Source organism: Phyllopteryx taeniolatus, chromosome 9 (assembly GCF_024500385.1).
Source record: "Phyllopteryx taeniolatus isolate TA_2022b chromosome 9, UOR_Ptae_1.2, whole genome shotgun sequence".
Taxonomy (NCBI): Eukaryota; Metazoa; Chordata; class Actinopteri; order Syngnathiformes; family Syngnathidae; genus Phyllopteryx; species Phyllopteryx taeniolatus.
In genome coordinates, this window is record NC_084510.1 from 12,017,781 (window position 1) to 12,045,728 (window position 27,948).

Consider the following 27,948-nt stretch of genomic DNA (forward strand, 5'->3'; position numbering starts at 1 on the left):
GAGCTCTTTTTAAATGTGTCAAATGTTCCTTCTTCTTCGTCTTCTTTGCTGAGCTGTTAGGATGTTGCATCACTGCCACCGTCCGGTGTCACTTGTCTTACACATGCCCTGTTCGTCACGTTTATACGGAAAGTTGATCATGACAATTGTTTAGTATGTAAAATGTTCTTACATTTGAACTAAGATCATCGCGCGTTAGTATCAAGTCATTCGAGTTGCTCCAACTCCTTTTACACACTCGAGGAAGCGTGTGCGTCTTTGAGGAAACCGTATCACATGTAAGCCAATAGAAAGGCGTCTTCTTGAAGAACGGCCAATCAAATCTTTACATTTGATAAAGAGGCGGTACTCCAGTTTCTTCGCAACGTTTGGTTACTTGTCACTTTCGGCGGTTGTTTCAACATGGCGGCGGCAGCTGAAACAAGAAACGCAAAATCTGGGATATTTTGGATGGAGAGTGGTATGCTTGATTTTTACCAGCCCTTCCTTGTGGTCTTATCCAGCGTTTTCCACCATCACGTTTCTTTATGTACTAACTTTGTCAAAACAACGACGTACTTTTTAGTACTAGTCAAGTATCAAAAGTAGTGAACTAGCACACTAGTAAAAGCTGTACCGAACTATAGGAGAACTACAGAATTGGAATGCTTATAATCGACGGGACGTGAATGTCACTTTACTTTGGTAGAGTTTCGACTTTTGGCAGAGGAAAAGAGGACTGCGTCCGATGTTTCTAGTATTATGTGGATCTCATTTATTTTCTCATTTTCTTTCAACTTTCTCTACAGTAAATAAGTAAAATAGCAGCGACACTTCACGATATAATGCAGTTCAGTTTTACACCCCTGCAAACGATAATAATTAAAATAATAATAACCACCCACCCATCCATCAATCCATTTTCTGAACCGCTTATTCTCACTTGGATCGCGGCTGTGCTGACGCCTGACCCAGCTGACTTCTGGTGAGAGGCGGGGCACACACCCTGAACTGGTCGGCAGCCAGTTGCAGGGCACATAAAGACAAACAACCATCCACACGCACATTCATACCTAGGGTCAATTTAGAGTCGTCAGTTAACCTACCGGAACGTGGGAGGAAACCGGAGTACCCGATAACATTTTAACATTTAAAAAAATAATTCCACTGTCTCTGTTTACATAGTGGCAGATGAGGTACAGCTTTTGGCGTTTTTTTTTTCTCCCGGCGAAACGAAATGAATAAGCCTGATGAAGATCGGACACTTTTTCAGAGAACATTGTCAAACTTACTGTTTTTTTTCTCCCATCTCAGGAGTGGATGAAGTGGTCTCTTGTAAGCCAGGCGCCATGACCATCTCAAGTAAAAAAAGCAACAAAATGCAAGCCAGACCCACTTCTGACTGCAAGATTGATGTGCCATTAAAGAGAGGTGGCAAAAAACAGAGCTATTTACAAAATGAGCAATGTAGTTCTGATGTTAAGGAAAATGCGTCAGCCTATACCAGTGCTTCTGTAACCACTGAGAACACCCTTTTCCCAACGCAAGTATCACAAGTAAGACTTTGATCATAATTTTTCTCCTTTTTGTAAATCATATGGATAAACTGGATGTGCAATTAAACCGTGTTTCTTAGGTTATATTTGAAAGTAGCAGGACACACAGCCAAGTCAGTCTAAAAGACCTCGGTCCTGAAGACAAACGACGCATTGCGAACCTCATTGAAGAACTAGCCAGGTAGGTAGCTGTATGGGACTAATCCCTGTGTTGATGTAATTGGGTTATTTAAATGAAATTCCTCATGTCTTTTGCTTGTTTGCTAGCTTTGTTTTTTTCACTTTTTCCCGCTAGTTTAATTTTACAGTATAAAAATGTATTGTCCTTTTTTCCCCTAGAGTGAGTGAGGAGAAAGAAGAGTCAATAAAGCGCCTTAAAGATGAACACGATAATTTTGAAAACAAGATACAACAACTGGAGCAACAGAACCTGGTTATAGCACATGAAAGAGAAAGTATCCTTTCAGATATCCATCCATCCATCCATTTTCTGAGCCGCTTCTCCTCACTAGGGTCGCGGGCGTGCTGGAGCCTATCCCAGCTGTCATCGGGCAGGAGGCGGGGTACACCCTGAACTGGTTGCCAGCCAATTGCAGGGCACATAGAAACAAACAACCATTCGCACTCACAGTCATGCCTATTTAGAGTCTCCAATTAATGCATATTTTTGGGATGTGGGAGGAAACCGGAGTGCCCGGAGAAAACCCACGCAGGCACGGGGAGAAAATGCAAACTCCACACAGGCGGGGCCGGGGATTGAACCCGGGTCCTCACAACTGTGAGGCTGACGCTCTAACAATATGCTCAGCCTTTGTGTGGCAACAGTCACCCTTTAACATGTTTCCTTAATGGTTATATAGTTTAATTAGTGTTAGTTACTTGTAATAAACTGTGGCAGAAACACACTTTCCTCAGTTCTTGGATAATTCCCTGGTGCAATGTGGAAACTGCATGTAACAACAAGAGTTATTTTATTAAATTATTTAATCAATTTAATTGGGGCTGTGCTGCTGCAGCTATCGAATATTGTCGTATTCGAGTTTCCTACTGAAAATTCCACCGAATAATCAAGTGATCAGTTAAAGAGCGGCGGCACGGTGGACGACTGGTTAAAGCGTCTGCATCACAGTTCTGAGGACCGGGGTTCAATACTCGGCCCCGCCTGTGTGGAGTTTGCATGTTCTCCCTGTGCCTGTGTGGGTTTTCTCCGGGCACTCCGGTTTCCTCCCACATCCCCAAAACATGCATGGTAGGTTAATTGAAGTCTCTAAATTGCCCCTAGGTGTGAATGTGAGTGCGAATGGTTGTTTGTTTATGTGTGCCCTGCGATTGGCTGGCAACCAGTTCAGGGTGTATCCCGCCTCCTGCCCAATGATAGCTGGGATTGGCTCCAGCACTTCCGCGACCCTTGTAAGGCTAAGCGGCACAGAAAATGGATTGGCGGGGCAGGGGATTGAACCCCAGTCCTCAGAACTGTGAGGCAGACGCTCTAACCCGTCGTCCACCGTGCTGGCGGCAGTGAATGTGTTAATATAAAATAGAGTCTAAAACCTCTCATGCTGGTGTAGCTAATGAAGTATGTGTCTGGTGAATGAATCAGTTTCTGCTGCATGTTAGAATATAGAAGGAAGTCAACAGGGGGCACTGTTGTTTTGGGTAAGGCGTTGTACACCCTCTGTAAATCTAGAATTCATACTAAAGGCAGACAAATGGGGATATTAATTTCAATTTTTTGACACCTGCCACAGTTGTCTTTTGTAAATGCTTGCAGCTTATTTGCTTTTGTGCACAAAATCAATTTCACGGTTGGCGCAATGGCCCAAACTCGAAAGCATCTATTAAGTTTGGTATTTACTAAGAAGACTATTGTGTCTATTCAATGTGTTTTTGTAACCTTTCCTTTATGCATTGGATGTCAGTTCCTCTTCACACGGTGAAAGACAGAATATTCTGAATCGCTAATTTGAGGCTAACAATGTTTTAATGTTTTCTGCACCCTGCTATCTTCTTTAAAATTCCACTCAGGTTAACCCACCGTAATCAGTTGAGGCTAAATTGCTGCAAAATATGAAGAGTAATTGACCCCGCTGGTAAATTGTATGATTGGAAATGGAAGTGCGTTAAATTAGGATGGCACAGCTCAATTAAATGTGCTCTGGATTGCAGACTTGGCATTTACACCAAAGTTCTAAACTCAATTAAAAGGTATTTGAGAGAGAAAAATGTTAGGTTCCCACCACTTTAGGGGGGGATAACGTAGTCTTTTAAAGTGTGAGCAGGAGTCATGAACGCACTTCTCGGGGATAAGGTTCTGGCACTTCACAGAAAGGTTAAGGAGACACCAAAGGCAAACACACTGAATGAGAGTCTTGTCAAATCTAATTCCATTACGCCTTAGCTTATCTTATCTAACCAAGGTTCAGGGTTGACTGTGTGTAAGAAATGTTGGGCTATACTTTAGCTCTAAGCCACCAAGGATGAGAGAGAAAAAGTAACCTTGATATTTGGGTGTTCAGCTGACATTTCAAATTGAATTAGTTTCAGAAAGACGTGATGGTTTTGTACATTAAAGCATGTTGGTATGTTCAGAGGTCATCGTGGCGATAGCGCTCTAGTTGTTTTACAGGAGCCACAGCTGAAGGAAATCCAGAGGCCATGGACTGGAGACATGGGAATGCTGTGTTTGATACGCCACTGTAATCAGATTACCAAAAGAAATATGTTGTTGTTGTTGTTTGACTTATACAATGCAGAAAGCTTGTTTTAACACAGACGTTTAGCATGCGTTTAGCATCTATCAACAGCTTACCATCAGAGAAATCTTAAAATGGAAAACTCAAATCGTGTATTATCACGAGGTATATACACTACAGTAGTTTTACTCCATTTCTGAAAGTAATGGAAGGAGCTTGGCTCAGTTACTGGAAGGTTGCTGGGTTGAGCTACACCAAGAGTCCTGTCGAAGCATCACTGACCAAGATACCGAACCCCAGAGTGTAAAAGAGAATGAGAAAACCAGTGAAGTGCGGTGATGTTCAAGGCTGGTGAGGCATTACTATTAGAGTCAAGATTTATGAACCAAACAGAGTGGCGTATTGGCCATTAAATTAACAGCCATATATTAAAAAATGGTAAAAAAAAAAAAGAAAATAAATAAATATATATATATTGTTGGTACCTCTGTGTTAATGAAAGAAAAACGCACAGTGGTCACAGAAAAAACTCGAATCTGACAAAAGTAATACAATAAAAATACAATAAAAATTAACCAATGAAAATCAGACATTGCTTTTCAATTGTGGTTTAACAGAATTATTTTTTTCACGACCTTTTCAGGCAATCACTGCAATCAAATGATTTTTGTAACTCTCAATAAAACTTTGGCAACGCTCAGCATTTATTTTGGCCCACTCTTCATGAGCAAACGCTCCAGTTGTCTCAGGTTGAAGGGAGCTTTCTCCAGACACCATGTTTCAGCTCCTTCAACAGATGTTCAATTGGATTTAGATCAGGGCTCAAATGTAGTCCAGTATGTCAAATATTTTGCTATTAGCCATTCTTGTGTGTTTTTAGCTGTGTGTTTTGGGTCATTATCGCAAGACCCATGACCTGCGACTGAGACCAAACCTTCTGACACTGGGCAGCACATTTCTCTCTAGAATAACTCGATAGTCCTGAGACTTCATTGTACCCTGCACAGATTCAAGACACCTTGTGCCAGTTGTAGAAAAGCAGCCCCACAACATAACAGAGCCTCCTACATGTTTCACAGTAGGGACGGTGTTTTTTCTTGGTATGCTTCATTTTTGCATCTGTGAGCATAGAGCTGATGTGGCTTGCCAAAAAGTTTCAATTTTGTGTCATCTGTCCATAGGAAATTCTCCCAGAAGCTTTGTGGCTTGTCAACATGCAGTTTGGCAAGTTCGTCTCACTTTTTTATTATTATAATTTTTTTCTACATTGGTGTCCTTCCCGTTCGTTTCCAATGAAGTCCACTTTTGGCTCAAACAACAGTGGATGGTGCGATCTGACACTCATGTACGTCTTTGACTTTGGAGTTTACCTTTAATTTCTTTGGAGGTTGTTCTGGGCTTGTTTGTTACCATTCATATTATCCGTCTCTTCAATTTCTCATCAGTTTTCGTCCTGTGGCCATGTCCAGGAAATTTGGCTACAGTCCCGTGGATCTTAAATTTCGGAATATGTGCAACTGTAGTCACAGCAACATGAAGCTGCTTGGAGATGGTTTACTTTTCCCTTTGACATGCTTGTCTATAATTTTCTTTCTAATCTCCTTCGGCAACTCTCTCCTTTGACTCCTCTGGTCCATGTTTAGTGCGGTGCACACCATGTCACCAAACAGCACAGTGATTTCTTGTCACCCATTAAATAGGCCGACTGACTGGTTACAAATTTGAAGACACCTGTGATGCTAATTAGAGGACACACGTTGTTTGAACATGTCCCTATGGTCAAATTGTTATGAATGGAAATGACATGAATCTGTTACAGCCCCCATCCAAAAACAACACATTTTGTAATATTTTCAGAGAAAAATAGCACAAAAAATATACAGTAATGATGTAATTAAATACATATTAAAAAACTGTGACACTTTCTAATTCACTTCAATGTTAAACATTAAACTGCTCGTTCTGGTGTGCGCGCCTTTGCCCCCTTGGGGCAGTGTAAAACAGAAATACGGATTTACATGGAGCCAGAATGGATGTCACTCCTCAGCAGTAATATCAGTTTTTCTTCACAGAGGATAAAGAATATATGGCTGTAAAGGTGTTATTAAAATGCAGCCAATTAGCTTTCACTTATTTTGAACTACTTAATGTGAATTAGTGCTTTTATCCAGGATAATCTGGACAGTTGTGAGCATTTGTTTTCAGTGCTGTCAAACAATTTCAGTGGCTCAGGGAGGTGGATTCTCTTCGTTGTGACCCTATAGGGATTATTTCTGCGTGTGTGACTTTGCCATTATTTCCTATGACCATTTATTTAAATCTTAATATGACTTTTATGACTAAACTTGAACAAATATAATCCCAATCAAATTATTGTTATGATATTTGTTGCGGCGGAACAGTGGACGACTGGTTAGAGCGTCTGCCTCACAGTTCTGAGGACCAGGGTTCAAATCCCAGCCACGCCTGTGTGGAGTTTGCATGTCCTCCCTGTGCCTGCCTGGGTTTTCTCCGGGCACTCCGGTTTCCTCCCACATCCCAAAAACATGCGTGGTAGGTTAATTGACAACTCTAAATTGCCCGTATGTGTGAATGTGAGTGCGAATGGTTGTTTGTTTATATGTGCCCTGCGATTGGCTGGCAACCAGTTCAGGGTGTACCCCGCCTCCTGCCCGATGATAGCTGGGATAGGCTCCAGCACGCCCGCGACCCTAGTGAGGAGAAGCGGCTCAGAAAATGGATGGATGGATATTAGTTGCACCCTTGTGTATTGCTTTATTTGGCTTTAGTGTTAGGTGTAGAACATAAAATAATTTATTAATTCCAGTGATTTGAAGGGTTTTCTCATTATTTGTTGCTAATTTTTCCTTATTTTTGTATATATGACTTTGATGCGCCCGTATTTTCTTTAGGTTCGGTGGCATTTACAAGGTTATGCAAGCTGTCATCTTAAATTAATTCCCCATCATTGCTTCCTTACAAACACACTTTTAGTCATCAATCTCCGCCCCTTTTTGTCCTACACTCCTGTTCAGGCTCAATCTGTTTGATTTCGTGTACTAAAGTAGGCTTTAGAATATTCTGTCCCCCTCCTGTGGAAATTGTTCCTCCTTGAAGAGGATTTCATAATTTCATTTGAGCGTCAGCCTGACAGGGAAGTGAATCATTTTGACAGTCCTCTTCAACCCAAGCCCTTGATTTTGAGTATTTTGGGAGCAGGGGGGAGGAGTAAGTCATTGTTGGCAATTTGCAACTGTGATGTAAACCATGGGCTTGCCGATTACTGTACATGGCCCTTGGCTGATGTCCAAGGATGTGGAGAAAGCCTGTATTTGTAGCATCTGGCACATAAGTGGAATCTTATTAGTATTGTTTTTCTTGGATCAGATCGCCTATAGTGCTTGCTGTCCAGGGACTGCATGTCCCTGTCACCATATTAGCATGCGTTACCTTCATGTACAGTGATAGGACTCTGGTGCACAGCAAGACATTCATCATTGTGTACTGTTGTTTGTGTGTCGTCCCACACGCAACCATTTATATTCAACGTGATGTACCGTGTTGTATATTTATGTCACGGGGTAAGAAATCATGGGGAATTATATTTTATTCAAATGTTTTGACATATGAATAGCATGCATTTTGCAACGCAACACACTCAATCTTTGATCAGAGTGAGTGTGTTGCTGTGTACACATATAAAGTATCTCCCCTGCAAGACATTTCCTTATTCGTGCTGCATAAATAGACCTCCCAGCAACGGTTTACATGATGTGATGTCCTTGTGATGTCCTTTCATCGAGTAAGACTTCTATAGACACTATCAGTGCTGGGGGGCAGGTGCCTCAGATGGAGGGTTCAATCAAAGTGTTTCCTCACATTTCTCAATGTTTATGGAAGCTGCTGTATTGCATTTGTCTTGTGTCTGGTCCTCAATTCAAAGCTGTCCCCCTCTCTCTTTCCCTTTCCCTCCGTTTCATTTCCTCAACCTGATTGAAGTCCTCTAACAACCAAAGTGTTTCCTTATGGAGTGCTCTGCCAACTATTTCTTCAATACGACTCTACTTTGAACTTTGATTTCCTCTTAATATCTGGGCTTTTTTTTTTTTTTTTTTTTTTTTAAATGGATGCTGAGAAACTCATCAGCTGGGGTAGCAGGGCCACCATCATAAAAATATATGGCCTGGAGGAAACACACTTTATGGTCAACTTGGGTGGGAGTATGTGTGTGCGACTTGCTTTTATTGTAGCATTTGTGTGGGAGTGTTAGTGCAGGTGGGGAAATTGTGCTCTCGTGCCTCAGGGTGTTTGTGTGCGTCCTAGAAAGTCAGAGTAAGACTGAAGTTGATTATTGAATATGTATGGGTTTGTCTGTGTGTCTCATACTCATTACCTTTGTATGTGGTGCTGTGGTTCGGTAGTGCCACCGTCATTAGTGGGCTCCTGAGGCGCAGCAGTAGTTCCGCTCTAGATTAATTTTCTTGAATCTGCCAACTCTCTGTCTGGCAGAAAGCCGGGTATGGCGCTGCCCAGCTCAGCTCAGTTCAGCTCACTGCAGCATGGATCGGAGCAGATGGTAAAGATTCTGTGCTATAACACAAACTCTGATTTTTCTGGCCCCTTTTTCAATCTTTCTGTACTTTCCTAGTCAATCATGTAGATTTTTGCAGAAAAATGCTTTAATTTGAGTTCTCTAGTAAATATAGCCGCTATCATTCTTATTCTCTACACAAATGACTGATCTGCAATAAGAGATCTTTTAAAACAGACACTTTTAAAAGCAATGTTGGCATGGCAGTTAGATGTTTTTATAATAGTGTCCTTACTATTTCATCAGGAATTTAAATTGTTTGTTAGTTTTCAATCCCATTCTCAAGTGCAAAGTCTCATTTCAGTCCTGGTTTCAAGGTTATGTTTGATTGTGCTCTTTTCCTTAACTAATGGTGTGCCAGGCCTCCAGCAGCAGTACAGAGAGTGTCAGGAGCTGCTTGGGCTCTACCAACAATACCTTACTCAGCAGCAAATAAAGCTCAACCAGTCCATAGCTGAGCTTAGCCAGGCACAAACTGACTACAAGGTATTGTACCTCTAGACTCAGTGTGCTTCTAAAGGGTTCATTGAGACTTCATGCAACAGCTCATTTATGGCTAAGTGCCAAAATAATGCATATCAATTGACTGTAGAAGTCCCCAGAAGTCACTTGGTTCAATATGATTACACCACAGTAAAACTCTCTCAAGGTCACACTTTAGAAGGCAAGACACTTTTCTGCCTAAGCGTTTGGAGATAGAATAGATGACATGGCCAACCTCATTGTCCCACTGTGACTCTGAATAATGGGTGTTTGCCTGCTCCCTGACCCTTAGCAAATGAGTCACACTCTCCCTCCCCTTGTCAACTATAAGATGGGCTTTTCCTCCTTATGTTTATCTCATAATTTGCCTGACCTTGGTTTACCTGCCATTAATGCTCAGTTGAAAATTGGTCTCTTAATCTTGCCGCCTCTGTCAAGTCTAAACTGGCTATGGTAAGCGTAATAGTACGGTGCACGCCATTGTAATTATGTGCACTGGAAGAAAATGGTCTCGATGCATGCACATCTGAACAAATTGAGTAATTGGTGCATAATTCAACATTGACAAATTTCATTTTTGGCCAGCACTATATTATGCTCTATGGGTTATAAAGCAGCCTTGTCTTTTGACTGAAGCACTGCATAATTTTTTAGGAGCCTTCTAAGTTGGTCAAAACACATAAATAATTTTTCTTGTGTGTCAAGGTGCTGAGCAGTGATGAAGCCATTAGTAAAACTACTAGCCAAGCTAATGGGCTACTGTTTGATGGGTCGTACCTGAGTCTTGCTGCTACTCAAACACATCAACCTCAAGTGCACAGGAGAAGTAGTGGAAGAAGAGGAGCCTCGCAAGCTGTCAGTATTCCAACACCCGCTTCCTATTTTACTGAGAACTGTGCAACTGATGCTGGTGTGCAAATCAGTGAGCATCGGATTCAGACACGAGAATCTGGTTTGCAGCACTATCAAGGGGCTTTCCAAGACACAAGCTATAGCACCCAGCAGGATAGACTAAATAGCCATTCCCTTGAGAAAAGCTGTGAGAGCACCTTTAGCCAAAGGTACTGTTGATCTGATGAAACTGTATACCCTCACTCTGTTCAGTCTTTCTAAATTTTAAAGATGCCAAAATACTTATATTTTTTGTAACTATCAAGTATCTGTTATCACACCAGTAATGCAGTTTTCCACATAGTAACCGTGGAGGGAATGACCTGGCCACTGAGAATAAGGAAACGATGACCATCCCTCTACTTGGTTGTGGGGACTGGGAGGAGAAGAGGCACCAGCTGCTTCTACAGAAGATGCAGCTGGAAATGGAGAGAGAGAAGTTGCAGACACGACTGGCTGATCAGGAGGAGCGGCTCAGCAGACAGAATCAGCAGCTGTCCCAGTCATGTCTTGACTGCAAAAGGTAGGCCCCAAAACCTTAAAGTCATCGTATACAGTTACTTAATGTTGATCTAATTTGATTTGTACATTTATTCAACTAGTAAATATTAGCAGCATGGTGAGGTAGTTGTTAGCATGTCTACCTCACAGTTGAGGTTATTGAGGTCAAATCTTGGCTCCTTCCTATGTGGATTTTGCATCTTCTCCCCATTCTTGGGTGGATTTTCTCCATATGCTCACATTCCAAAAACTGTTTCTTCAGTTAATTGGCAACCAGGCCTGCGACCTGAATGAGAATATGCGGGATTTATAAAAAAAAAAAAAAAAAAAACAATTGAAGGATGGATAATTGTTAACAAGCTCTCTTATAATGCTCAGATGTGTGGCAAAACATAAGTCCATAGTTTCTCTTTATTCTCATATTCATGTTAGGTTTCAAGAAGCATGTCAGTCTAAACACTGCAGCTCATTAGCTAACAATGGAACATCACAGCCAGACCCTCCCCACAGTCAAGATTTCCCCTCCAGGTAAAGCAAGTAGCTGAGCAAAATAGACCTATGTAAGTCATTCATAGAATTCAATTTAATTATTGTGGCATATTTCGGAAAACTGCTGATGATAATGCTATGTCTGATACCTGTATGACAGAGAGAATCATCATGCACAACAGAGCTTGCGTGACAACTTTTCACAAACTGCCCCGCTCAACAAAAGTCTTCATTTTTGTGGTGAGTTTTCCCAGTTAATAACGCCATCTTGTTACTTGTCATGAGCATGAGATGCCACATAGGTTAATTCACCAATTTGTTTGAGAAAGTGATGAAATAAATTGTTTGGAAAGGCGTCAGCATAAAACTTGGAAGTTGACTTATTTTTAAGAGCCAATCATATCAACAAATACTAAAGATGGCACCATTGCCAAATAAAAATTTACATCATGCTAGCTTGACAAGCAGCCAGCTGTTTTGTGCCAAAGCCAGTCAGGAAAAGTGTGAAAACATCCAATGTCATCAAGAAGAGCTTTCACTATTGTCATTTGCTCTTCTGTTAATGAAACGGTGTTCTCCAGTTCTGATAAAACCGCTGCTATGCCACAGTCTCCCATTATTTAGAAGCGTGCAATTTTACTTTCCTGTCATCTGAGGCATAAAGCCTAAAGATGCTACCTATTTCTCATATCTCCTCTAAGAACTCCTAGTTGTAGTTTGAGCCTTGGCAAGAATGATTTGTTTACATACAGTACATGAATGTTGACTTAATTCAGAGGTGATGTCATCATACTCTTCATGTCTATGCAAACACATGCTGTGTTGCATTGAGTGTTGTTACTCTAGCTTCCCAACACCTTAATCTAAATTTCTCAACAGATGCTACAGTGCAATCAAAAAAGGACAAAGCCACATCCCCTGTAGAATTCATTGCAAGCCCTGCGGAGCTCAGCATGATACCTGTGACTCAAAAGACATCTGGAAATCGGTAACGTTTCTACTGGACCATACAATTTGCACAATGGCAAATTAACAAATATATGCATGAAGAAACGGAACATTTACAAAAAACATTGTCATAGTCAGAGGTTGTCGGTTCGAATCTCAGTTCGGGTCTTTCTATGTAGAGTTTGCATATTCTCCTCATGCATGTGTTGGCTGTACTGTGGCCAATACAGCTTCCCTCCCACACAAGTCTTGGAAGGGCAAGGTCAATTTCTTTGTTTTTGTTGTATCCTGAAGACATTTGGGGTTCAGATCAAAAGATGAATATGAGACACAAAAGTTCAGACTTCCAGCTTTTATTTCATGGTATTTACATAATGCAGCCCTATGGGGGGCTCAAGCCAGGGCAAACTGTAGGCCGGTCCCAAGCCGGGATAAATGCAGAGGGTTGCGTCAGGAAGGGCATCCGGCTTAAAACTTTGCCAAACAAATATGAGCATTCATCCAAAGAATTCCATACTTGATCGGGTGTGGCCCGGGTTAACAACGTCCAACAACAGGCGCCACCAACCTGCAGTGCGGCGGTGGAAATTCAGCCACTGTGGGTCAAAGACTAAGGAGAGGTGTAAAGCGTGTTCTTAAGGAAGAAAGAGAAGAGGAGAGCACAGAGCCTAGAACTGAATGTGGGCTCCTTCAATGTTGGGACAATGACAGGAAAATCTCACGAGTTAGTTGACATGATGATTAGGAGAAAGGTTTATATATTGTGTGTCCAGGAGACCAGGTGGAAAGGCAGTAAGGCTAGAAGTTTAGGGGCAGGGTTTAAATTATTTTACCATGGTGTAGATGCAAAGAGAAATGGGGTTGGGGTTATTTTAAAAGAAGAGTTGGCTAAGAATGTCTTGGAGGTGAAAAGAGTATCAGATCGAGTGATGAGGCTGAAAGTTGAACTTGAGGGTGTTATGCATAATGTGATTAGTAACTAGGCCCCACAGGTAGGATGTGACCTCGAGGTGAAAGAGAAATTCTGGAAGGAGCTAGACGAAGTATTTCTGAGCATCCCAGACAGAGGGAGAGTCTTGATTGATGCAGATTGTAATGGACAATGGTAAAGGAAACAGGGGTGATGAAGAAGTGATGGGTGAGTTTGGCATCCAGGAAAGGAACTTGGAGGGACAGATGATGGTGTTTTGTTCTACTTTCTTTGTATGTATAGATTACTTGGGTTGTTCCCAACATCTGGTGAAAATTTCATGTCAATAACACCTTTGGAAATATATTTAGTGAGAAAAATTATGACGTGTTAAATACTTATTTCAGCCGCTGTATAACACTAAATGGAGCCTGGATTTAGAGAGAGTAGTGGTGCGACATGCAGCTTGCACAAGAGTAGGGTGCTCGCTATCTTGAACCGGGAGTTCCGCGATGGTCTGCCCCTCCATTTCATTCTTTTCTATTGAGACTTTTGGGCATGAGCACACCCAAAAAAAATTTAAAATGTTTCTTCACTCAAAAATTGTTACTTTAAAGGAAATAGTAAGTTCAAAAACAGTCTCCAGTCAGATGCATGAGACCCACATATATCCAATATTATATTTTAAACACACACATGTAAATAAACATACATTATACAGTACATTCTGTATATATGCCAGGGCGGACGCTACCTCTTGCCTAAAGTATTGAATAGGCTACGGATGGATGGATTTGTATTTGGATCTTTGTTTTGGTAGAAAGAAATGATTGCAAAAAAAAATTATTTGTGTAGTTTTTGCTACCTTTAGCTTACAAATTCCACACAAACTTTTATGTTTTCTTATTTTTTATAGAGCATAACGTAAACATTCACAGGACAGGGAGGAAAAAGTAATTGAACTCTTGGATTTAATAAGTGGTTGACCTGCCTTTGGCAACAATAACCTCAACCAGACGTTTCCTGTAGTTGCAGATCAGACGTGCACAACGATGCATTTTGAACCATTCCTCGTTACAAAACTGTTCCGGTTCAACAAGATTCCTAGGATTTCTGGTGGGGTAGCTCCCTTGAGGACATGCCCCAGCATCACAATTGGGTTGAGCTCAGGACTTTGATTGTGGCACTCCAGAATGCGTATTTTCTTCTTCTGAAGCCTTTCTGTTGTTGATTTGCTTTTGTTTTTTGGATCATTGTCGTATAACACGTCTTCTTTTCAGCTTCAACTGTTGGACAGATGACCTCAAGTTCTTCTGAAAAATATCTTGATGAACCTGAGAATTCATTTTTCCATTGAGAATAGCAAGTTGTCCAGGCCCTGAGGTAGAAAGGCACACCAATACTATGATGCTCTCACCACAATACTTCACAGTTGTGATAAGGGTTTTGATGTACTGTAGGTGTGCTGTGCCATTTTTTTCTCCACACATGGCGTTGTGTTCCTCCCAAACAATTCAACTTTGTTTTAATTTGTCTGCAGAATATTTTGTTAGTAGTACTGTGGAACATCCAAATGCTCTTTTGCAAACTTGAAATGTGCAGCAATGTTTGTTTCAGACCGGTACGGCTTCCTCCTTGGTGTTCTTCCATGAATCCAATTATTGTTTGTTTTAGTGTACATATGGTAGATATGTCATCAGATGTGATTTATTTGCGAGTGATTTCTTTGTCTTCAGCTGTCAGCAGCTATAGTCTAGTGCTCTTTTTTTTTTTTTGAACCCTCATTGATTTATTAATAATTTTATTTAGTTATTGCACAGTATTAGCAAACAATACAACACAATACACTACAGTACAAGGGTCCCTTCATTTCAGCAACTCAGAAGGAATGGGCAGAAGGAAAAGCTGCTTGTTTTGGCCCATTCCGACCCAAAGGAAGGTTCTTGTTCTTTCCATTAAATACAAATTCCAAAATTTTAAATTTAATTACAGTAGGTCCAATATGTTTAAGATTTTTATTTGGAACATTGACAATTCTACGCTGTGCTCTTGCAGTCATCTTTACAAGATGGTCACTCCTTGGAAGAGAAACAACAGTGCTGAGCTTTCTCCATTTCTAGACAATTTGTCTAACTGTGGACTGATGAACATCAAGACTTTTACAGATACTTTTGTAACCTTTTCCAGTTTTATACAAGTGTATATACGGTATAAAGTCCTGACCTCAACCCGATTGAGATGCTGTGGCATGACCTCAAAAGAGCTATTCACAACAGGCATCCCAGGAATCTTGCTGAACTGCAATATTTTTGTCAAGCGGAATGGTCCAAAATTCTGATCTGGCACTACAGGAAACGTTTGGTGGTGGGCCAAAGGAGGGTCAACCAGTTACCAGTGAGGATAAGCGGTTGTTTGTTTGTTAATTTCAATAAAAATATGAACACATAATTGTTTGTGTGGTATTAGTTTAAGCAGACTCTGTTGGTGTATCCTTGTGCTTTAGATGAAGAGCAGACCACATTTTGAATAATTTATGCAGAAATTTCAAGAAATTCCACATAGTTGACTATTTCACATACTTTTTCCTCCTACTGCATAATGTGTGACATGTTCCTCAAGCTAGTGCATGTTCTGTATGATGTAAAATTTCAACGCGCTCCAAAGAACTATACTGTAGTACAGAAAAGCCTAGGCTCACATTTTAAACAGGGTTTTGCAGAGTTTCCATTTTCCAGGGTAAATTATGATGCATCTTAGTTCAGCTAAGTTTTCGGCTGTGAGATGCTAAATGAAGCTTTTACTGGGCTAGCTAGCACTGCGGCCAGCCTGTCAGGAGACATGCTGCGTTCCATTAGTCCGCCTGGCAGGGACCTTGCAGCAGGTGTAATTGAACAGACTTCTGGATGCACACACTGCCCTCCCTCCTTTCTCTGCAACAGTAATGAGACAGAGAAAGCAAGAGGCAGCCATGTAAAAAGTAAGTTTAAAGGGGGGATAAGGGTGAGCAGGAAAAATGCAAGGCACAAATTTGAAGCAGGTGTAAAAAGGATCCAAATGGAATTTGTGTGAAAGATCTAATAAGGATGTTGAGGGCAGGTGCCATTCAAACAGCAACGTTACAAAACGTTTAATAACTTTTTTTTCCTTTGAATTCATAAATGTCAATAATTTATCTTTGTGAAGTCTATTTATCTGTGACAGTGTTAAAAGCAGTTGCAATATGTGTGTGTGTGTATTTAACACATCATCATTTTTCTCACTAAATATGCTTCCAAAGGTGCTATTGACCTGAAAATTTCACCAGATGTTGGGAACTACCCAAGTAATCCATACATACAAAGAAGGTACAACAAATAAGATTAGAAATTAAGTTGTGTGGAAAAATGTGAAATGACACAAGAAAAAAGTATTGAACCCATGAAGAAACGGAGGTGCAAAAAGGCATGCAAAGCCAAGACAACCCCTAAATATCTATCAATAACTAAACAGCAATCCAGCCCCTTGTCAGTGCAAATGAATATCAGCAGGGTCAGTCCTAATTTATGGCCTACAAAAAGGTCTCATTGCCAAGGTGTGAGTCAATACAAATCTCATGATGGGTAAGGGCAGAGAGCTGTCTCAAGACCATCACAAATTAATTGTTGCAAAACATAACGATGGCTTTGGTTAGAGGCGCATATTTAAGATTCTGAATGTTCCAGTGAGCACGGTTGGGGCCATAATACGTGAGTGGAAAGCCAATCATACCACCATAAATTTGCCTCAATCAAGTGCTCCTTGCAAGATTTCTGATAGAGGAGTGCAAAGAATAATCAGAAGAGTTGTCCAAGAGCCAAGGACCACCTGTGGAGAGCTTCAAAAAGACCTGGAAGGAAAACAAGGAAAACGGTGAGTAATGTACTCCGCGTCCATGGCCTGTATGCACGCGACACCCCATTGCTGAGGAAAAAAAAAAGCATGTCAAAGCTCGTTTAAAGTTTGCTGAACAACATTTGGACAAGCCAGTTAAATACTGTGAGAATATAGTCTGGTCTGACGAGAACAAAATTTAACTGTTTGGATGCCATCATGCACATGTTTGGAGGATAAATGGCACTGCACATCACGCTAAAAACACCATACCAACAGTGAAGTTCAGAGGTGGGAACATGATGGTGTGGGGCTGCTACAGCAAATGGTACTGTGGTAAACCTCACATTATTGAAGAAAGGATGAATGGACAAATGTACCGAGACATTCTTGACAAAAATCTGCTGCCAACTACGAGGATGATGAAAATGAAACGAGGGTGGACATTTCATCAGGATAATGATCCAAAGCAGACTGACAAGTAAACTCTCAATTGGTTTCAAAGAAAAAATAAATAAAGCTGCTAGAATGGCCCAGCCAATCACCTGACTTGAATCCAATTGAAAATTTATGGAAAGAACTGAAACTCAAGGCTCATAAAAAAAAGCCCACGGAACCTTCAAGATTTGAAGACTGCTTGTGTGGCGGAATGGGCCAAAATCACACCAGCGCAATGCATGCCACTAGTTTCTCCATACAGGAGGCGTCTTGAACCTGTCATTGCAAACAAAGGCTTTCATACAATGTATTAAGTAAATACCAGTTAGCGTGTTCAATACTTTTTCCCTGTGTCATTTCACATTATTACACGCAACTTAATTTCTGAGCTTATTTTTTCTACTTTCTTTGTATGTATGAATTAATTGGGTTGTTCCCAACATCCGGTGAAATTTTCATGTCAGTAGTATCTTTGGAAATATATTTAATGAGAAACATGGTGACGTTAAATACTTATTTTAGCCACTGTATGTGTGTGTGTGTGTATATACACGCGCACACACACACACTATATATACATATTGTATTTGTCCAAATTATAGTTATTGACATGCCATGTGTCGATCTGTACTATCAGATTTTCTCAAAATAATTTCAGTATTGACCTTGCTAGGTATTAAGACATACCTGTTCACTAGCTGCTGTATATGATGTGCTTCAAAAATGGGTGCAGTTAACTCCAGTCACAAGTCTCAGACATTTCCAAAGACATACACTTCTAGGCCTTTTTGAGGCTTTGCAGTCACTCTGTATCTCTGCTGTAACCTGCTGATGACACTTTGTGACACTCTCCTCAGTGGCCACGTCTTCTGAGAACATCCTGTTTGAAGCCTTACAACGCCGAGGTATTCTTGATCAGTTGGGTGTCGTCTTGTTCTCGTGACGTCGAAATGTGAACAGCATGAAAAAGACTGTTTAAATACCAATTATAATTGAATCAGGAAATAAAAATTACTGAAGGACTCAACTGTTGGACATGTGCATTTACAAGTTTGCAGAAGGTCAAATTAACTTCACCTGTAAAGGTTAGAGCGTTTTTGGTTCATCTTGAAATTTAACACAAAATGAATATCCCTCCCTTTTTGGTAAGTGTATTCTGTACATTTTATGTTCACAACTTTCAATGAGTAACTACTAAACAAAGCAATGAATGAGCCACATTGCGTTTTGAACTCCAGCAGATGCCTATTAATTCAACTTGGTGACCCATGGTATAACAGCTTGTTACTACCCTTTTGCACCTCTAACTCGTAAGCTAAGCAAAATAAACAACAATACTGTGATATTGCCTGTCTAAATAAAGGTCGTCAAGTCATCATGTTATTGCAAAATTCAGCATGGCCCCGGATATTGTGACACTGCTCGGTGAGGAGGAGCTAGGAAATATGAATAAAGGTGGATGAAATGATGCAGCTCACTTGAGTTAAGACAATTCATTTTACATGGTACATGAAGCTACTTTACGTAGCAACAATGTGCCCCACAGGGCCGTCTAATCTCAAACCGTTCAATCTTGATGTGCAAATTGCCAAACAAAGCTTGGGTTAACATGAAGTGACCTTATTAATCCTTTCATGAATCCTCTGCCAGTTAGTAATGAGACAGTTCCGTCGGACCCGCCCATCGCATCTCCATCTTGCCTGCCATTATCCGCTTGCTATTGATTGGTTGGGAAATTGACATGCGGGATATATGCTTTGGTCATTATAGTTTCCCCCCCCCTCTAACTTACTGTTTGGACTGCAAATGAATAAGGGCACAGGGGTGAGACGGCTATCTTTAATGAAAGAGTGCAGTGAGAGTTACAAGCGAGGATGCATGCAGAGCAGTTGTGTGGACATATTTCAAACAAAATGTGAGGAAATCTGTTTTCTTTGACTTTAAAGGTTACTGGGTGGCATGGTACACAAGTGTTTTGCACATCTGCCTCACAGTTCTGAGGCTTTCCCTCTGCTTGTGTGAGTTTCCTCCGGGTACTCAGGCACATTGCAAAAACACGTTTCTTGGATTCACTGATCACCGATGACTCTCTACTCTCTGCCCTTAGGTTTGAATGTTAGTGTGCTAGTGCTTGCTTGACAGAGATTCTTTCAAACCGTTAATTTCACAGCGGAACCTCAGTGGTCGAACCCCGGTTCCTAACTGACATACATGTGTAACAAGAAATTAACCACTGTATTAAAAATATAATGAAATAAAATTACTCTTCCTGTGGTGAAGCGTGACAGACAGGTCGCATGGAGGTAGTCTTACTAATTGCGGCTCACTTAGCAGTGTACATTCTGTTCCTCTTTCATTATTGATATGGCCTTTCAGCCAAATTTTACTGAGCAGCCAGGGCAGACACGTGCTCATTTCTGACTACATTGACTGACAAAAACATCTGTTCCTGCTTCTGCAGATTTACTTATTTAGTTATTTTGCCAGAATGTAGGCTGCAGTGACAGATTTCTGGAAGTCCCTTGAGGTATATTGTCTGGCTGAACCTCTAAGTGTAAAGTCACCAAGTCTCTGTTGCACAGTTGAAGCCCTCTGAATCTCTCCTGCATTCTTTTCTGCCTTATGCCACCCCTTCACCCCACCCTCGCTCCACCACCACTCCGACCAAACTGTACCCCCCACCCCTTGTTATAGATTGTGACCGCTGTTAAGTGATGCATTATTCATTACCAGCATGTCGTTTGTTGATGGATGGCTGTTTGAGAGCCCTGTCCGTTAAATAAATCAACAAATAAAAATGCAAATTCTCACATTTCGTGAGACGGAACCTAGCCAAAGTTCCCTCCCCCTCGTTCCACTCTGCCTTCCTCTCTATCCACAAAGCTGCATTTGCTTTCCATCTCTTAATTTCTCTCCTTCTCTTGGCCAGTCACTCTCACTTTTGCTCACTCTCTCCTGCCTGTTGACAGGCAGGAAACCAAATGAGGAAAATACATTAGGTTACTTGCGGTCCCATCTCTCGCTGTACTTTTAAAAATGTATTTATTTTTACAGTTATCCTCCCTCGACTGACTTGACCCTCATAAGCTTTCTCCAGTCACTAAAACAGGTTCACACGTTAGTTCAATTTCCGACAGAAAAGTTTCAATGCTTTATGGGTACTTCTTAACCAAGTCAGGAAATGGCCTTCATGAATGTCTGTATGAGCATGAGCACAAGTTCACTTTGAGTGGATAATCCACCAATGTGTCTCACCAGCCATTTACAGTACATGACATTACTGTAAGTCCAAGGAATGTTATGTTATACAGTACATGCAAACCCAAATTCCAATTAAGTTGGGATGCTATGTAAAATGTAAAGTAAAACAGGATATAACCTGTCACAAAAGTACAAAAGACAATTATTTAATGTAAAATGTTAAAACATAACATACGATACACGCTACCTTTTAATCACAAGTGACCAGCATCTGGCAGCTTGCCAATAAGTTTTTAATTTGTGTTACTTTGTGGGCTGCTCGTGCATGAAAAAGCAACAGAGACAAGTGAAATGTGCGAATGACGTGGTAATCTTGTCTATAGATGAATGCAACTGAAATGACTTTAAAAAAAAAAGAGAAAGTTGTTGTTCTCTGTGGCCGTGTACTAAATGATCCACGGCAAGTGCATGCCAAACGTGGTCCTCACCTCGGGGAGCTGTGAGCAGCGCTGCATGTGATGCAAATGGATTTGGCTTTAAACGAGCAGAGAATTATATTAGCAACTTCAGTGGAGCTTTGAAGAATGCATGTTTTGTATTTGGAATGGTTGTCCTTCCAGTGTGTATATGTTGAATAATTTATCAAGCCAGACGGACTGAGGGATTGAATCTCTATTAGCCTAATCTTCTTTGTTTTGGTTTATTTATTTCACTGCATATTCGCTCATTTCTATTCCAGGCAACAAGGCACCAAGTTCTTTGTCCCTCTCATACCGACAGGAAACTGTGTACTTCTGTTGGAGTACAATGGTGGTTTTGTCTTGTTAAAGCCGCTTGTTAGGGATCAGTCCATAATTCAGTAATCAGTGTAATGATTTGCTTTTATATTAATGGTGTTAATAAGCGGAAGGCTGTTAGCAATAGTTTAGCACGTACTTCATGTATAAGATGGCATTTTTTCTGCTTGTACCTCAGCTTGCTCACATTTTGCTTAAGTTTAGTCTTTGTCTGGTTGTTTCCTGTTGTTTGTGCAACAATGCCGCAGTCCATTGGAATCTGTCAGGCTCTGTTTTAGCTGGAGCTTTGCCCATGAAATGCCTCTGCAGAAAGACTACTGCATATTGAATTAAACAACAGCAACATTCCTTTTCTCCTTCCTTCTCCCCCCCCAGGTCAGACTTTTCTGTGGTTGATTTATTGGACATCTTTAGTCCCAGTTCGGCACATGACCAATGCAAACCATCATCCCGTAAGCCCAAATCATCGCAACGTGGACCAGTCTTCACTTCATCTAAACTAATCTGTAGAAGTCTGCCTACCCCTGTGGTGCCTTATCCTCTGAATTGTCAGCAGGACCTGGAAGAAAGCCAAATACTGGAGGATATTTTCTTTATTTGCTGACAAGAAAAAGTAAAAAAAATGTAAAGTTTTACTTGCTTGATCTCGATTTAGTTGTTTTACACAGATTTTGATTCTAATTAGAGATTGCTGTTTTTGGGCAAACTCCTGTCATATAATGTTTTCAATACAAATAAACCATTTATAGGGTGTATTTGTATATTTCTTTTTCATCCTTCTGTAGGGAACAGTTGACTCCCAAGTAACATTACAGTGGTGCTTTGAGATATGAGTGACCCGATTTCTGAGTTTTTCGAGATATGAGCTGCTGTTTGGCAGACAACACATGTACTGTAGATTGACAATATAATAATACAGGCATATTTTCTTTATCCTCAGTGAAAAACTAACAATATTGCAGTCTACTGAGTCACAGTAGTTGTGAATGTTTTTTTGTCTTCATGAGGGTATTATACTGCCCCCAGTGGCCAAATCACACACACCAGGAGTCACAATGAATTAATTGTGATGCACAGTTGAATATTTAGTTCTATTATATTCTGTTACTCCTATATGTTTTATAAAGTAAATATAACGTGCTCTTTTCTGTATTAAAAAACACTACAAGAAATGTTAGTTTTTTTTAGGGATGCTGAAATGAATTAATGGCCTTTCCATTGATTTAGAAAAAAAAATAAAGTTTTGAGTGAAGAGCGTGGTCATGAAATGGATTAAACTCATATCTCAAGGCACCACTGTATATTGTTTATGTCTAAGGCCGAAACCGTCCCCTTAAATAAACTGGAATATTTGTAGATTACAGTCAGTAGCTCCTCCAGCCAACAAACACGTTCTGTCTTTCAAACAACTATTTTCCAGTATTGTAACTTTTTGCCCAATAATCATGACGCCACACAGGACAATTTATTCTAGACTGTGCTTTATTATTGGCCTAAGCTGAGACGCATCATTCATTTTAAAATTACAAAAAAGGAGTCAAGGGAACAAGAAATGGGTGCAGTCTTTCTTTAGAGTCAGGGGCAGGAGACTAAAGCATATTGGCCTATCACAAGCTTAGTTCTTCAGGAACCTGGCAAAGCTTAATTATGCAACATTCATTTCCCCACCCTCCATATGTGCTGAAATTGGGAAATACATCTCCATAGTAACTTTTAAACCACATGATGCCTTTCCAGTCACTGTAGAGTTTAGAAGAAAACTTTATCACAGCACATAAAAGTGACAGTAACGCAGTTTTGGATTGAAGGGATAGTGCAGATTTCATTGACTTTTGCTCTTGGTAAAACACATCAGTTGAACAAGATCAGAGCTCTGCCAAATGATACAAAGCAAGATGCCGAAAATGGAAGGAGGGGAGTGAAGTTTTTATGACCAAAAGGGTATTTTACGCCACTGATTTTTGTGTGTCTGTGTATTAAGAATTTAGCTCTTTACATTGCAGAAGCTCACTTTGACCCCAAGGCAAATGTCTGATTGTACAGTTCGTTAAAGAGGGAGCACTAAACTAGAGGCTAACCATACATGAGGATAAAAAAAAAAAATCAAACCCATTAGAAGAATCTTTAATTCAATTGGCATTTTCAAAAGGAACCTATTATACTTATTTCTGATCTTGGTCTGATAAGATGGAAACCAGGTTTGATATGCACAATACTATTATATACAATATACTGCATAAGTATAATAAATAGGCTAAATCATCATAGTTCCCCTTTAAACCAATGAAGCTAGCTTCAATAAGTTATAAACAGAAATGTACATAAGGCTTAGAAACAGTAGTTGACTGCATTGTTTTCAAATGTTCATCAGAAACAGGAAATCGAATAATCAATCAGTTGTTTTTGAGATTTCCAACACATGAAGAGGTAATGTGATGGTGATACAAAGTGGCACTTTTAAGCAAGACCCCTCGGTGGCAATAATAGAGCTCAGATCTTGAGTCAAACAGCACAAATAAATAAATACATTGACAAATAAATAAAGACAAATAAGCAAATATTAAAATCTGTCTTTGACATCACTTGGTCAATAAGAGTTGTTTTCTCCATCTTCTAAGAAGTGCTGAAGGCATGGTCCTGAAGACAGGAACAATGATCATCTGTGGACCACAACAGTGGCCCATGCATGTCATATAAAAACTATTTGGTCACGTACCAACTCATAGAAAAATAATGCCATGAAAGCATGCATATCATCTCAAACATGACTTTGAAATAAATACAGAAATGAATAGAACCTAGTAAAGTATTTCTGTTATAAAATAGGTCAACGTGTGTCTAAGCTCTAACTGAGGTCAATGCTCTCCCTGACTGTTTTCTAGATAAATGCCTTGGTCAGGTCCTACATTTTGCACTGTACCCTAGCAACTTTTTTTGTACCTGGTTTTAATGAGCATTATCATGTTTTCATTCATATATATTTTTTGAGTATTCAAAGTACTTTATCCAGTCCTTGTAGATAGAAGTAAAAGTCCTATAAAATATGGAAACCTATGTACAGAGGAAAACGGAGCAAAACAAAAACAAACCAACAAAAAGAAATAATTTACAGTATATTCATCAGTTTATGTTTACATATATATATATATATATTTATATTCAGACTTCTGCTCTGTCTGGGGTTGTTTTAAACCAGACTTTTTTTTTTTTCTTCTCTTGTCAACTTGTCGTTTGCAGTTGTGGGCGAATGAAGATGATGTGCTTGGCATTCTACCACCTGTGGTTCAAACAAATCCACGTCAACCTTTTTTGTTGTTGCTGTTGTTTGTTTTTGCATTGCAGTCAAAGCGGGCTCACCACACATTGAGTTGATTGAGCTTAAGACATAAGTTCTGCTTGATCAAAGACTGTGTACTGGTCACAATGGTCTTTGCACTGATTGCCATGCTCAGGACAGTATTATGAGCGCACCCAAGCCATGCACAGGCGTCCTCGGAAGTCGAACTGAATATTTTTGCCTCACCGGTTTTGGCAGGTAAAAGTTCAGTTATTCGATCATTTTAAAAGGTTGAACATCTTGTGACGAGGAATGATGAACCATTTATAGGAAAACTTTTAACACATAACAGGAAGCATTGTTTTCCAGTGTCATATAGCCTTATAAAAATTCACATGTATAAATATTCATTTAAGTAATCTCTAGCAGCTGCATGGTGACCTTTAGAACATACTGTATATTTTACTATTACCTCAAATTGTATTCTATAGTAATACGAAACCTACCTTAGAGGTACAGTCACTATGATGGATAAATGTTTTTTCCACACTTATTGCTCCACTTGACTGTTTTTCTTTTTATATTGGATTACAGAAGGATTTGGACCACTAGGCAGCATTTTCCAAAGCAGGGGTCTCCAACCATTTATGCTATGTGAGGTGCTCTCCCAAGTAAAATAAAAACAGCCAGAAACCGCTCTCGTTTAATATGGTAGGTTTAGATAAATGTAAGGGCTGGAACATTTTCATCCCCCCAAAAAATCATTTATTGACAACAGTGCTTTGAAGACGGAATATGCAGATATTTGAGCACAGACTAGATGTTTTTTTTTAAACAGTTGCTTTATTTTGCCATCTATCTGTGGCAAAAAAGAGCTCTTTCGGCCCCATCACCTCAATGGCACAAATTGGATTAATGGTGTTTGACAATCTGTACCATTTTATGGTCAACCATGGCAGAATAGATGTGAACCGATTAGCTATAAAAGTACAACTTCAGAAGCGGGTGACGATCTACTGGTAGCTTGGGACATATCTGTTGGAGACCCCTCCTCTATCTAAAGGATATGCTTCATGACAATAATTGTCAATGACTAACTGCTGATAGTCATTTATTGCCTACACCTACAAACTCACACTAATAATATTGACTTCGTCACAGGTGCCTTGCCTGCAGCTTTGATAGTTCGTAGCTGTGCTTGCAGGTTTGATAATGCCCACTTTTATAATAATAATGTGTGAGTAGACGGTACATACATTGTAAAAGTTGAAAGACATCGATAGACCAACTGTGGACATGCATTGAACCTCTACACAGCTGAGCACTGATATGGATCTGGTCGGCGTTTTGACATCATAGTAGTGCGCTGGCTGCTTGCAGAAGTGTGTGTGATTTGTATTCGTTTCATTTTGGGGAGAGCACAGTGTTTGATGGCAGATTCTGCAGGTGACAAGGCACACCCTGACATGGTGACAGCCCGTACGCTACATGCACTTTTTACTGAATGCAGGAGAGAGCAAAGGTTGCAAGACATATTCATTTTGGTTCAAGTTTCAAAGAGAAGTTTTGTGTGTAGATGTGGTGTGTGTGTGTGTGTGTGTGTGCGTGCGCGCGTCCGTGCAAAGCATAAAGGATATGTTTGGAATCGAGTCAAAGATAATTGTTCTTTTCCTCTAAGATACTTCAGCCTGATTTTTCTGGAAGCCTGCTACTGAAATGTGGCTTTTTGCATTTTCAGACAATATTTACACCATCATGTGTATTCCCACACACGTATCCTTTAGCAGTGCTGCGTACTGTGTGTCAGCATATACTGTAGGTAATCACAAAAAGGAATGCCTGCAGTTTTTGGGAGCTGCCAGATTTGCGATTCATCCCAAGCAGAGCAATTTTTCAAACTCCAGCTAAAATCTCCCCCAACCCCAAAATGAATCAAAATTACACCTCAACATAGTCAGTAGCTGTTCTATATACAGACACACATATAACAAATATGTGCATATAAGTACATATGTATTTGCTTATGATTAATATCTGTTTATCCATATATGCCGTGTATATATGAATACATTTTCTTGAACGCTTGTTATACATATATATGTACTGCAAATATAAACAAGTTCGTATAGATCAAAGGTTTCTGATGTTACACTATCTATGAGGTTAGGATGTTAAGTTAAAAAAGATACTGTAAGGCTGTGATGCGGAGCAGCCCCTCCCATGCATTCTCCACCCCCCCCCCCCCAAGACAAAATGAGTAGAACAAAAAATAAACATTTTAAGTGCTTGTAAACTAACAAAGTGAGCGACCCAATTTTGTCATCGGAAATAGTTTTGCCTGTATTCCAAAGCATATCAGCAATATATATGTATATACACACACGTGCTGTGTGTGTACACACACATACACACACACACACACACACACATATATATATATATATATATATATATATATATATAGGAAATGTACACTTCTTTTTGGTACAACTCTTGAGCCAGTTGACACTGACTGAAAGAGATGCAGTGGTCCAAGTATATTAGAGCTACAAGTCCTCAGCAATAAAAAAATGTTTGGTCTTTTGGTCCCTAAAACAACTAAGGAATGACAGGTAAGACTCCCTGGAGACCGTTGCTATGGTTCTCCTTGGCAATGGTATCCCCTGGAAACGGACAGGCACTCCGAAGCTAAAGACAGTCATCCCAAATCCAAGCCAATTTGTGTCCTGATAATATCACATTCCTTACTTCCGGTCTCTATTCTGGAATTTGTTTCTTTGTGTATCAAGTCAACTGGCCCAAACACATACCAGACAAAAAACATGTCCTTCAACAATCCTCTGTTCAGTTTTGAAAAAGTTTGTTTTGTTCTCGTTAGACTTTTGACAGCCATTGTTCCCTTTAATAGTTCATCGGGGTTGGTCATTGAAAGTGTTTTTTTTGTCTTTTACTTTCTCCCCCGTCATTGTTCAAGTAAAAGTTATTGTGGTTCAAAAAAGGTAGCTGTCATTCAAGCAGGGTTCTGAGTGAAAGAATGTGTGTGTGTGTGTATGTGTATATATATATATATATATATATATATATATATATATATATATTTATACTGTATGTGCAGAAGAAAAGGTCCAAGGGCAAACCAAGTTGGTACAAATTCTCACTGTGTTCCAAAGTTTTTAGTACATCCAAAAGGAATTTTCCAAGACTCTGACAGCTTTCTCTCTGTCTTGATGTCCTCTCCTTCTGAAGCAGCCTCAGTGTTCCGGATGTTGAGTTTGCATTCTACAGCGGGTAGCAAATAGTCAACATATAATTCAGCTCTACAAAACCTGGAAAACACAATAGACA

General features: G+C 40.1%; 2 protein-coding genes across 11 annotated transcripts in view; one reads left to right on the plus strand and one right to left on the minus strand.

The window, feature by feature from the left end:
- The first annotated feature begins 70 nt into the window (after positions 1-70).
- On the plus strand, positions 71-25,006 carry kiaa1328 (KIAA1328 ortholog). 7 transcript variants are annotated; one of them, XM_061784253.1, is made up of 12 exons: positions 348-460; positions 1,294-1,535; positions 1,616-1,716; positions 1,875-1,990; positions 9,181-9,305; positions 10,008-10,363; positions 10,498-10,716; positions 11,127-11,222; positions 11,344-11,423; positions 12,063-12,171; positions 21,702-21,939; positions 24,564-24,659. In XM_061784253.1, exons 1-11 carry the CDS (start codon positions 403-405, stop codon positions 21,928-21,930), a joined length of 1,731 nt encoding a protein of 576 aa, XP_061640237.1. In that variant the 5' UTR covers positions 348-402; the 3' UTR covers positions 21,931-21,939; positions 24,564-24,659. The 7 variants fall into 7 exon arrangements, with proteins under 7 accessions (XP_061640238.1, XP_061640239.1, XP_061640240.1 ...); XM_061784257.1 differs by lacking the exon at positions 24,564-24,659 and having other exon boundaries at positions 10,008-10,157; positions 10,263-10,363; positions 21,702-22,079; XM_061784254.1 differs by lacking the exons at positions 348-460; positions 24,564-24,659 and adding an exon at positions 71-278 and having other exon boundaries at positions 21,702-22,079.
- Positions 23,437-27,948, minus strand: part of celf4 (CUGBP, Elav-like family member 4) — a 118,436-nt gene continuing 113,924 nt past the window's right edge. For all 4 annotated transcript variants that reach the window (XM_061784261.1, XM_061784262.1, XM_061784259.1 and 1 more), the window contains exon 14: positions 23,437-27,929. The gene's annotated coding sequence lies outside the window, so the exon portion shown is untranslated. The remainder of the gene's footprint in view (positions 27,930-27,948) is intronic.

Bases quoted from the DNA above. Each gene is read 5' to 3' on its own strand.
- kiaa1328 (XM_061784253.1), top strand. From the start codon at position 403: ATGGCGGCGGCAGCTGAAACAAGAAACGCAAAATCTGGGATATTTTGG. The intron at 461-1,293 runs GTATGCTTGATT...CTCCCATCTCAG, and splicing joins GATATTTTGGATGGAGAGTG to GAGTGGATGAAGTGGTCTCT. The intron at 9,306-10,007 runs GTATTGTACCTC...TTGTGTGTCAAG, and splicing joins AGGCACAAACTGACTACAAG to GTGCTGAGCAGTGATGAAGC.